We start from the raw sequence: 12,752 nt of genomic DNA on the forward strand, positions 1-12,752 counted from the left end.
CGCCGAGTCGCATTCCAAAACATTACATGGATGATGGAACCACAGAGTAAAAGAGGCAATGTCACAGTCATGAATGTATTTAATCTTTTCAGGTAATCAAACCTAAACTGTGAAAATAAGATGGAATAAGCTATTTTGGCACTTAAAATCAACTGCACTTCACTCGGAGTAGATTAAACCAGAGAGTATATATATCACAATATTGAAGGAAATAGTAAAGTACTATTTTTTATTTACTATGATCAACTAACAGAGAAGGATCCTACTTCCACAGCTTTCTTAGAGACATGTTCTTCTCTGTCTCCTTTTTCATAACCTTGGCGACTGCCATCTCAAAATCCTCCTGTGTCACATGAACTCTTCTTTCCCTCAGTGCAAACATCCCCGCTTCTGTACACACCGCCTACACATAAAAAGGAAGAAGAAAGTTGCAGAAATTCAGCACAGAGGTTCCAAATTTTTCCTTTTTTTATATTTTTTTTCCTTAATGGCACGTCAATATTAAATTCTAAAAAATTATACAAATTAATGTGCTCACACTACACGCTTACTGCTACAGGTAATCTAGGATGGTTCACTACCCTGTCAAATTTGTGCCCATGCCTCATGTAAAATGGCAAGAGATGAACATACTAAAACATGAACGTATATGAATAGTTGTCAATTTGGGAACAAAAGAGGACACACCTTAAGCTCTGCACCTGAGGCACCATTCATCTTTTCAGCTATTTTCTTTAAATCAATTCCACGCATCAGGTTCATTTTTCTTGAGTGTATCTTCAAGATATCCAATCGCGACTGTAAAACACAACAAGATCGTGTCACAATATTACATCACCAAACTCTTATTAGCAAAAAGATTACCTTCATGGAATCACCATGTGCCAACTTTACTAGAGAAAACATTTGGTTTTTAGTAGAAACTATTAGCCTTTGCTTGTTACAAACCTTAAAGATATAGAGTAGAGAAAACATTTGTCAATGATTTAGTAGAAACTAGAAAGTTCTTGCTTGTTACTAAACTTAAAGATATAGACTAGAGAAAATATTTGGTCAATGATTTAATAGAAACTAGAAGGCTCTTGCTTGTGACAAACCTTAAAGATATAGACAACCAGAACAGAGAAAATGTTATGGCAATCCTGAAGATTGCAACTTTACCTCTTCATTGGGATTAGGAAACTCAATTTTTCGGTCAATTCGGCCAGGCCTGAGAAGTGCTTGATCCAGAATATCAATACGATTTGTAGCCATCAATACCTATAAAAAAAAACTACTTATTAGCATTAAGAATATAAATAAGACTGGTTAACAGCTGAGCTAAAATAATTTCACCTAAACTAAATGAAGACGTAACCGTACTTTGATCTTATTTGATGCTTCAAAACCATCTAGCTGATTCAGAAGCTCAAGCATGGTACGCTGCACCTCACTGTCACCATTACCAGTTCCAGATTCCATCCGTGCAGATCCAATACTATCAATTTCATCCATGAAAATGATAGAAGGAGCATGTTCCCTGTCAGAGAAAAACAAAACAAAACCGTTTTATTTATAAAGTAGAGAATTACGAGCACAACACAGATGAGTTTACAAATAGATGGAGCCACTTGCTTTCAGTAAACTGGTATGTGTCTCTTGTTTGATGTTCTCAAATGCAAAAGAAGTTAAAATTGTGGAGAAGTCATCCTCTGGATAAATAAAACAAACCTTGCCATAACAAACAGTTCTCGAACCATTCTAGAACCCTCACCAATGTATTTTTGAACCAATTCAGAACCAGAAACCCGGATGAATGTGCAGTCAGTATGATGAGCTACAGCTCTCGCGAGTAAAGTTTTTCCTGTTCCGGGTGGTCCATAGAGCAAGACTCCCTGTATATCAATTCATGATAAAACATAAACAAACTCAAAGAAATACATAAAACAAGTAGATCTATCAGAAAGAACCCTGACAAAAAGAAAAAAAGAAAAAAACACTCCATCTGAAGTGCAATTAAAAGTGGACATGGGAAAAGAAAAGCCATTCGGATAGAGTAGGAAGTACCTTCGGCTGTGCAATCCCGAGACTCTCAAACAATTCAGGGTGCTTAATTGGGAGTTCAATGACCTGAAAAAAATGAAAGCATGAAAGTTATATTTATATGTTAACTTCTTTGAGTAAAAAAAGAGACCCTCATAAAGTCCAATTTGATCAAGTATAGAGAGAGTATAAATCTTGCAAAGAATGAAAGACAAACCTCTTTTATTTCTTTAATTTGTTGATCAAGTCCACCAATCATATCATATGTAGAATCAGGAACCTTTTCCACTTTCATGAGATTGACCAATGGATCAACTTTGCTCGGTAAAATCAAGTGAAGTACATAACTATCATTTCGAAGAGCAACTCTGGTGGATGGAGTAATCTTTGTGATATCAATGCTCTTGTCAATATCAACAACATACTTCCCTTCTGGATGAACCTAAAAAGCAGATGCAACAAGAGGATGGATCACATAGAACACAATGAGTTTGTATTTTAAATTCCAACATCTAAAACAGATAAAATCTAAATCCATGCAACCATCCAGAATGCACGACAGAATTCAAACCTAATGAGAATCCATAAAACAACACAAATAACCAAAAAAAAATCAAATACTTGAGAAATAAACTCCAGAAGATTGTAGGTCAAAAAGGAAAAAAAAAAAAAAAAAAAAAAGCTTCTGATGATGGGACATCTGAAAGTATAAGTATGTATAGCAATAGAGAATTTCAGTCAACTTGGATCCATAGCATTTTGCAGTTGATTTATTTTTTACATTTAATTAACAGCTGTATTCTCTTAAAGAGAGACAGACAGACAGACAGAAAGGACTAAAATAACATCTTTCAGCATCTAATCCATCTCTCAGTGAAATTAATCAATTATTAGCACATAATCTCTTCTCTAAGTACGATGACCACATCCACCGTCTGCAAAGTTGATCTACAATAGAGTTAACCCAGAAATCGTACCTAGGTGCATAACATTGCAAAACTAGAAAGGATCTCTAGAAGTCATCATGTCTTTGAGAACAAAGTAATGCTGTTGACATAAATTGGCACAAACAATGGGTCAAACACATGCATCCATCATCAGCTACATGCCTGCCACTATGTTACTGATAGAAGTATAAGACCTCTGAAGATGTTAGCTTCGACCCTCAATTTGCAATAGAAGTAAAAAAGGGACAACTTAGGAAGTACGGATCGTGCCAAGCCCATTTCATAACCACATGGCCCACTAAATTATACAGTTAAGTTTTTTTCAAATGACCACTAGCTCCTACATAAATGGTGTTCCAGAGAGGCTTGAAAGATCAAATAAGTAGCTCTAAAAATGGTGGATCAAATCAAATAAGAACATGAGAAGTGTCAAATGATGTTCGTAGAAATATGTGTTGTAATGCCAACAAACAACTTCACAAACAACACTTGTAGCTTCATCATTGATATCCCCTGAAACTTTGTTAACAATTTCTTCGTTTTCAAGTCTATGTAATCTTCTGAGTGTGAAGCTTGGAAGTTAGCTAGCATCAAAGGCCCGTTTTCAATTTTAAAACAAATAAAAGGAGCACATCTCAATGTCTGATAATTTATTCAAATGGATGGGGATTGTGTCAATTGTAGAGTTATGTGGGCTCCAAACATTTGTTGAAAGAAAGGTCACTTATTGTGTTTGCAACACTTTTCACGATGAAATAAAACTGAATTTTAATCCAAGGCCTCCATACTCTGTTTAGATAATGATTTGGACAGGTGCAGAAATTTACTTATGATTTCTGTGGCAACACAACAGAATGGGAGTAGCTAAACACAAAAACCATCATCTACATGATGCAGCTTGCACATTGATGTTTAATTGGAAAGTAAAAAACAGCTTGTTGTATATTATTCTCTTCTTAATAAATACTCAAAATGAACATTTTCAAAAGATAAACAACATGACATCACTTGTTCCAGATGGAAAAGATCTTGTGTTTTTCTTCGTTCCTATTTGTATTGAAAACTAGGTTTAAGAGAGGTTAGTAATATTATCTCGTATTTGTCCTTCATCAAGCATGGGGTGTTGTGGTACCTAAGATTTTTTTTTCTTTTTATGCTTGTTTAAAGTGATTATGTATGTAAATGGTATTATAGTTTCTTATATGCATAGAAGAGCCAAATCAGTGGGTTGGCAAACAACTTTGGAACCAAATATTTGGGTGAGTTCAGACATTCGACAGTATTGAGATTGAAAGGAATTGAGTTGAACTTTTTTTTTTTTGAAATCGTGATAAGCTTTTTTATCAGCAAAGACTTTGCTGATCGAAGAGTATACCCCCAAGTGATGGAGACAATTCATCAAACATGTACCGCAATCTCCTTGAGGGGGGGGGTTAGAAAGTTTTGTGAACCATGAGATTACGATGGATGAATCACCTTAGGGGAATCCCAGTTAAGACAGCAGAAAGTTCTGCCTCTTAGGAATCACAAAGACTTGCTGGCCCTGAGGAATGATAAGATGATGGAGCCCAAGCAATCTCTGATGGTGATATCTACCCATGCTGGTCCTGAGCAGCCAAAGGAGCTGTCATCAAAATTTAGCTTCAACCAGCTTTATGGAGGGGAGAGCCAGGGAGGATGCTAAGGGAGAGATGAACTTGTTTTGGTTTCAGAGAAAATATGCTTAGACACTGGAATGGAGCTTCATGTGGATTTGCATGATAACTATAGTTTCATATCTGTTTAATACACTCAAATGACCCCTTCTCATAATTAGAATGTACATACCCTTTCTCTGTCTGTACATGACTCTTCTCATAAAGAAAAGAAACAGTATAGACAAAGTAGGGAACTTGATCAACTTGACTCTGACATAGCCTGAGATGGAATCAACACTGGAAAGGTTCCAGTTAAAGATTCAAAGAAACTCACAGAATTAGCCAAAAACATTGGTTATTCTGAGAACTTGACCATAGAAGAACTCAACCCCAGAGAGTTAACATGGCCAACAGAATGGGTAGTTCAACCTTTGGCACCCAGACACCTTCCCCTCTCCCGAAAAACCATAAAGGAGATAGAAGGAAAACTAGTGATCATAAACACTAGATCCAGTTTTTCCATCGAACAGGACAGGCCCTTTACCTCAAACAGTTCCCGTTTCGAAGGAATAGGAAATCCAAGGCCCAATGCTTATGTTCCTCTTCACATCGATGATGGCACATAACCCATATAAAGCCTTAGGCCCACCAATAGGAAATAGTGACATCGTCACCAATTCCAATCAAACCTTAGAGTCTTATGGTAAGACCCTAAATAGGTTAGAAAAAAACTGTTGAGAATCTCCAACAGAAAATAGATGGTTAGACACTGCAGAGAACACAAGAAAATTCAGGTTGCACATGGAATTTTGAAACATTTAAAGAATGCTCCTGGGAAGAGTTTAAGCTTATAAGCACATAGACTTTTGGAGATTGTAAGTAACTTTGATGCAGGATAAATTGGGAGTTCAGTGGATAGAAGATCTACACTGTGGCTCTATTCACTTATTGGAGGAAATTTAGCTACAAGAAAGATTAACACACAAACAGTAACAGTGAGGTCTAGTTCAGAACAATGAACACAAAATAATAGCACATATAACTTCAGAGTTCATGTGGTTTAAATCGTTGTCTAGGAGTTTTTTTTTTTCCAAAGGTTTTTTGGTTACTACCACTATGAAAATGGCATGTGGCAACGAAGCAACTATCTTTATTGATTGTCACCAGTATTGTTCCATGAGTGTATAAGACACATCAACATGGTAGGAAAATGTGCACTCCACATTTTCTATATATAACCAGCTAGGAGACATCTCATAAACGTTTTTTGTTGATTTTTTAACAAATTGGGCCTAATGATACATATGCTCCAAAAAAGGGAGGGGGGGGAGGGAAAGGTGTTCGGTTAAACTACTTATTATTATCACATTCTAAAGTAAGGGCATATTCACAATTTAACATGCTCAATTGTTAAATTAGAGAGTGCCAGGCAGTTGACTACCCTTTTCCTCTTTTTCGCCTTTTCCTCTTCTTCTTCCTCTTTTTTTCTACTATCCTAATATTAATTACTGAATTGTCATACTTTTCAAAAAACCAAAATCTGAATTATCATATCTTTTCTGTTCCACTCTTCACCTTAATCATTTTTTAGTGACCCTTAATCTTTATTCTTTTTTTTAAATGATGATAATTTTATTTCAAAGAAAGGGAAGAAACATCAAGGGAGGCCTCCCCTAACAACAAGAGATTGAAGGGGGAGGGGGGCAAGCTTAGCACACAAATCAGCAGCCGAATTGGCTGATCTAAGTACATGAGACCAAGTACAAGAAATGAAATGGTGGCTCTCTAAAACAAATTATACAGATTTTAGATTTCATCACCACTTTGTGGAAACTGCTATGTTGAATATGTCCAATACATGTGACGTGATTGATGATTTTTCTTTTAACTTTGATTGATGAAATATTAACTCATGGAAAATCCTTTTCACTCCACTAGCTCTAAATGATGCTACCTACCTCTTAAGTTCTTATCATTACAATAATTTTGCAAAAAGTTAGCAGATGACACAACTCAAGATAATATCGATAATATAGTAATTCATGAAATGAACAATATTATTAATGACAACCCTGTTAGTAAAAGGGTCAGCTCATGTTGATTTCCAGGAGTCAGATGAACCATAGTTGCTTCAAAATGAGCTTCAGTAATTCAGTATACAGAACTTTACCAAGCAAAAGCACAGTGCAACTTTGACTTAAATCACACTCAAGCAGAAGATTTTCTTAGAACATGACATTTGCCTAGTTAATGGGATGAAAGAAGCTTTTGCAAACATTATTATATTTTACTGATATTTTCTTCTGCAAAGGATGATTATACAGTTTGCTATTAGGAAGTAAATAAATATGACAGTTCTCTAAGAACCTAGTTTTAGTTATACACAATACATTTAACATACACGCAAAAAACACTCAGTATGATTTGTACAGTACATCGAACATACATGCAAAAAACACTTAGTATGATAGGATTTAAAAGATAGGAATTATAGGTACTAGTTTCTATTGGTGTTATGTAAGAGAAGAATATACAAGAGCAGAAGAGCCGCCACATTACATCAAAGAGCCAGATGAGAGATCCTATAAGCCCGAAAGTCAGAGTTCAATTGTGAGATTACAAAAAGGGAAACAATTTTTTCAAAGTAGATAATGCTTCCTTGTACTCTTATTTTGCTTCAACATAGGTTTTTTTTTTTTGAAATGATGCGCTTCAACATAGGTTGTAATTCATTTTTTTCAATATAGATAATACCCAACCCACTCTGGATTGTGAAAATCGTGCAGGTGGATATGGAACCAGGGCGAGTTGCGAGTCATCGACCGATCCGGCAATTCGCCTCGCAATCCCCTCGCCAGGAAACACCCGAAATCTGCTTTTTCACCATTTTTTCATCTTCTATCGTCTTCCCTGCCTTCCCAACTCATTTCCATCCCGGATTCCTTCAACTTCCGACATATCCCTCCTTCTCCGATGTCTTCCTCCATTTCTTCCTTTCCTAACCAGTTTTTACCATCGGCAATGGGATTATTCCGGTTGACTCAATGCCATATCACTGCTGCCAAAGTCGTCTGGTCACTAGCCTGCAGATCCAGCACGGTGTTGCCGGATCTCTCCTCTTATCCCTCGGTCTACCTTCTTCTTCATTCCCTTGCTTCCTTCTTCTTCCACCATCCACTCCCCTCTACAATTTTTTTATTTGATTTCATAAGTTTAAACTTAGAAAAGATTAAATTATTAATCAAATATAATCTATTAATAGTTAATATTGATTAATAAGTATAATAATTAATAATATTAAGTTTAATTTCATTTATAATATATTATTAGAAAACGTTATTTAAAAACAATAATAATATTAGTAATCTAATATAAATGATGGAATGTACATTTAATACAGAATTTGATAATTTTTTAATATCTTTAAATATCTTTTTGATCTAATTTCAATTACTATTTTGTTAATAGTAATAACAACAAGTTTAAAAAAATAATGACATTAATAAGTCAATAACTTAAAGTAGTAATAATAATAATAATAATAATTAATGAGTAGACTAATACTAGTTATTTTAATAATAGTATTTTTTATAATTAATTATTATCAAATAATTTATATTTATGACTTTTCTCCCTTGCCAAATAGGTACTTAATCCCCAAAATCACTAAATTAGTATATTTAACTAACTATGATGCACATTATATATCAAATTTTAGACATTTTTATAAAATTTCTTTTTAAAAAAAATTATATAATTTTGAAATTTACTTTTAACCCTAAGTAATGAATAATGAATAAAAAATTATGTCTATGTTTATTTTATTTTTAAATTAAAACATACAATTTCTTTATTTTCTAAATAATTTAATTGAAGATTAAAGTCAATTTAATTAATTCATATATTAGTAAGATTTACTTACGCATTTAGAATAAATAAGGCTCTTAAATTTATATATAATATAAAATAATAACAACAACAGTATGAAACAATAATTAATCAATTTTATAAATAATAATAAATAACACTAAAGTAATATATATTACCACATTAATTATGTAATAATAACGCCAATATAAGCATTAATTTGTAGTTATTAATAATAAACAATTAATTCTACTATTAATAATAGCCTTTTTTCCAATTCATTGCGTTTTATCGAATTTTTTACTGAGCAAGTCGAGTCGTAGAGAGTTGTTTGACTCTTCTATTTTGGTCAAATCCCTTCCAACCCAAAATGAAAATATTTTTAAAGTTGTTTTTTGTAATTTTTATATATTTTCTGAATATTATTTCTAGCCAAGTCTTTTTGTACTTTGTAGGAAGTTATATGACCGAGTCGGCTAGAGGATTGGAGGAGTCAGGTATCAAAATCATTGGAGAATATGATCGAGTCGGATTGACCAAATCAGAAGTTGAAAGGTTACAACTATGGTTTTTCGACTCTTCGAGTCAAGTCGCAACTTGCTCGAGTCGGAACACATTTTGGAATGAACGATTCAACTTGTAGAGAAGGATTTGGCTCTTTGGTTCCGGCCAAACAAGTACTTAGTCATGAGTCATGACAGGCCCACAATAAATATTTATGTATTAGAAATAATTACAACATTTAGCTAATTATATATGACATATTATATACTATATTGAATATTATATTTTCACTATTTTTAGTTATTTTTTATTTTTTTCTGCCCTAGTCACCCTATAGAAAGATATGGGCGACTCAGCCAGCTGAGACACCAAGTCAGGTCCCGATTCAGAGTCGCAAACCCATGGTTAAAACAAGAATCACTACAAGAAAGACAACAAAAGTCAAAACAACCCCCAACATTGCTCTTGTAGCTGATTAAACTAGCTTGTAGATACACCTAAAAAAATGCATGCATGCTCAACAAATACACAGATTGAAATTTACTTATGCTTTCTTTGGCATGATGTATTAACGACATAAGGGGAATTTCATCAAAATTAAGAGCAGATCTCCTCACTAAGTAAGCACATATTATCATGGTGGCAACCCAGGTACATGCATAGTAATGCATGACCACGAGAAGTATTGAGGGGAAAAATACTTCCTCAAGCCAAAGAAATAAAAACCTTCACAAAGGCAATCTATCAAATGCATAAAAAGCATTTGTTAAGCTAACTCCACAAAGTGCATCTGTTAAGAGGAAGCAAGTGTTCTTTTTTGAAGTTTAAAGCACAGTTAATGATACAAAATCAAAGGAAACAATATCTAATAAAGGAAGAGCAAACAATATATACCTCATCAAAATGATTTACTCCAAAACAAAACAATTACAGAAATCCTAGTAAGTAAAACTAGGAATGTTACATTAAACAGAAGAGAGAATGACTGCAAGCTGAACCAACAAATCCCAATTCAATCAAAGTGAAGAAAATATTTGCTGTCTTTGACAATTTCATATAGTGAAAGTCATATATTTTCTCTTATAGAACAGAAACAATCAAAGCTTACCTTTACTAAGACCTTTGATTTCCCCATAACTTTCACAACTTCACCAACATATGATCCAGGCTCTTGAAGAAGCTGTAACTCCTCTCTCAGCATCCTCACTGTTTAGTTAAAGACATTAAAAATTTCAGGTGATCAGAAGTGGAAAAAATAATTTCTTTATTTTATGGAGATTGGATATTATAAATTAGAATGCAGAAAATGAGAATTGGTAGTTGGTACAACCACAACATTCTCATCTACTTTTTAATCCTCCACGATTCTTTCACGTTGAAAAAAGAAAAATAGAATCCTAACAGACCAGCTGAGTACCCAGAGCCATAGGTAATTTCCAGTGAGAAAATCAAAGAGGAAGCAAATGATCAAACCTCTTTAGAAGATAAGCTAATTCTTAACCTTAAAGAGATGAATGAAGCAATTACAGTAATCCTAGCTTTCCACATAAACAACTTTATTGCTTAAGACCATTGTAGCCAAACAGATGGATTACGGTAGATGGTGAACGCTCATAGTTATCAGCTCATAACTGAACCATGCTATAGTCAAGTCAAACCCTATAAATTGCCACCAGAATTAATGACAAGCAAGAGAAAAATCAGAACAGGAAACACCATCAAGTCGAGACCCAGAATAATACGACGAAAAATGTCTTAAAAAAACCAACACGACATAAAAAATAAAAAATAAAAAATAAAACTAAAGAAAACAAACGAAAACATAATTACAATGATAATAAAGATATGAATTACAAACTAGGGCTCTAATACGAGTTTCTTCAAACGAAAACGTACACTAGACAATTGAACGACCGAATTTCTTCAAACGAAAACGAATTCTAGACAATTGAACGACCTAAGAAAAAGCAGCTATAACCGCGCAAGTGTTCGGTTTTATTCTTTTTCACCTCTGATGTGGTATCACTTCGCCTCGTCTTCTTCCCAATTCCCACTACCAAACCCTAGAAATATCAATCCCCAAGAAAAAAATGGAAGATTGTGACCCACCTCAAGAATCCCCGAGAAAAAAATGGAAGACTGTGACCCGCATCAAGAATTGAGATAAGTTTTCAGCCTCATGACCAACCTCTGGAATTGAGATCATTCCGTTGCGCCTCCAGACGATTGAGATTGTGAGTTTTCTGGCGGACATGGAGCTGGAGATCATGAATGTGTTGGAGATAGTATTGTCTGAGGCCCTCCCCCTGTTTTCCTGGTTTTGCCGAGCACATCTCTTCTACTGCTACTTCTACCTGCTTTGTCTCTATCGCCGTCGCCATTGTTTTCGGTTTCCGCTGGTTTCTTCTCTCAGGAGGAAAGGCTCTGGCTGTCCACCGACTGGCCTGTGCTCTTTTAAATTAAGTTTTCACCGTAATGCGGATTCGTAGACCGATGTGAGGTCCCCAGTGTGCAATCTGCGGCGGTCAATGCCCGCCGATATGAAATGAAAATAGATTACTGGGTAGTGATATAGAATATATTTAAAATTAAAATTTAATTCTATGTCAACACTAATTTTAGAGTTTATAGCTTGAAATTACTTTTAAATCCAATTCACCTTGATTATACACAAAACATCAACATTTCCTAAGTATGACATTAATAAGGTCTCAATTCTCAACTAAGAGATTTCTTGAAAAAAATTTCTAGCCTTTCTAGGGTACAAAGTTCTGCCCAAGGCCACTGAGTAAAATTAGCCAAAAGCCGTTAGTACCCAACGTAAGTGACGTGAGAAAGTAAAATATAAATGTATTTCACTTTTCCCCGTTTTAGGCATAATGGGAGGGAAAGTGAATTCGGAGGGATTGAACTCCCTCTCTCAATTACATCGGGCTTGGACTGTCGGGAAAGAAAGCTTTGCCGAACGAAGGTTTTGGAGAAAAAAAAATTCTCTCTCGCTTGCGACTGACCTTCGGCGATTTCAATCTCCCTCTGTGCGACCTGTCTCCGGCGCTCGACTCCCATCCTCTCACTGTCCCCAGCACCGACGACCTTTGGCGACATCTCTCCCCTCTCTGCAACCTCTCTGGCTCATCCCTTGCTCACGACTGTTGGCGATTTCAATCGCCCCCTCTGCGACCTCTCCCCGGCGCTTGACTCTCTTCCTCTCGCCGTCCCCAGCACCGATGACCATCGACGACTTCCCCTCTCTACAACCTCTCCGACTCGATTCAGAAGAAAGTAGGATAAAAATTTTTTCCTGTTCATCGATGGTTAATTGGTCTTGTAGGTCTTTGTTTAGAGCATTAGCTATTAAAAAATATTATTAGTATTTAATAAAGCAATATATTTTACATAGTTAAGCATGTATGGGGGTATGTCTCTAATTTGCAATAACTTGGTCCTCGTCCATGGTTGGCTTGACTGAACAGGAAATAAAGAGTTTCGAGAGGGAATCCATAGTACAATTTGCAAAAGCATCATGTTATCGAGATGTTTTAGCAATTCAAAGGTGGCAAAATTATTGACTATTATGTTTTAATGCAACTAAATATTTTTTTGTTGTACTTTTGTATGAACAGATATAATTTTTTATATTAAAAAGGTGATTGAGTTATATTTGTATTATTTTATTTTTATTATTACGATGTTTGTATAGTACGTTATGTAGTACGATATTTGTATAATTATTTCATATTTGGATATTACAAAATTAAAATTTGATTACAATTTT

The 12,752-nt window shown here is 34.8% G+C and overlaps 1 protein-coding gene across 1 annotated transcript; it reads right to left on the reverse strand.

Annotated features, from left to right (window-relative positions):
• Window positions 1–65: 65 nt before the first annotated feature.
• On the reverse strand, window positions 66–11,423 carry LOC137947001 (26S proteasome regulatory subunit 8 homolog A). The gene is made up of 9 exons (XM_068793296.1): window positions 11,166–11,423; window positions 10,086–10,183; window positions 2,240–2,464; window positions 2,047–2,109; window positions 1,711–1,874; window positions 1,363–1,519; window positions 1,162–1,260; window positions 688–798; window positions 66–403 (listed from the first exon to the last, which is right to left on the reverse strand). The coding sequence occupies exons 1-9, from the start codon at window positions 11,356–11,358 to the stop codon at window positions 263–265; spliced, it is 1,251 nt and encodes a 416-aa protein (XP_068649397.1). The 5' UTR covers window positions 11,359–11,423; the 3' UTR covers window positions 66–262.
• Between the last annotated feature and the right edge of the window lie 1,329 nt (window positions 11,424–12,752).

Source organism: Aristolochia californica, unplaced genomic scaffold (genome assembly GCF_029961685.1).
Source record: "Aristolochia californica isolate CCGP_79_NKW_82.1479 unplaced genomic scaffold, dmAriCali1.0.hap1 SCAF_12, whole genome shotgun sequence".
Classification (NCBI taxonomy): Eukaryota; Viridiplantae; Streptophyta; class Magnoliopsida; order Piperales; family Aristolochiaceae; genus Aristolochia; species Aristolochia californica.

Coding starts and splice junctions, on each gene's coding strand:
- LOC137947001 (XM_068793296.1), bottom strand. CDS start 11,358: ATGGCGACGGCGATAGAGACAAAGCAGGTAGAAGTAGCAGTAGAAGAG. Junction 1,875..2,046: donor TCGGGATTGCACAGCCGAAG/GTACTTCCTACT, acceptor ATTGATATACAG/GGAGTCTTGCTCTATGGACC. Junction 1,261..1,362: donor AAGCATCAAATAAGATCAAA/GTACGGTTACGT, acceptor TTTTTTTTATAG/GTATTGATGGCTACAAATCG.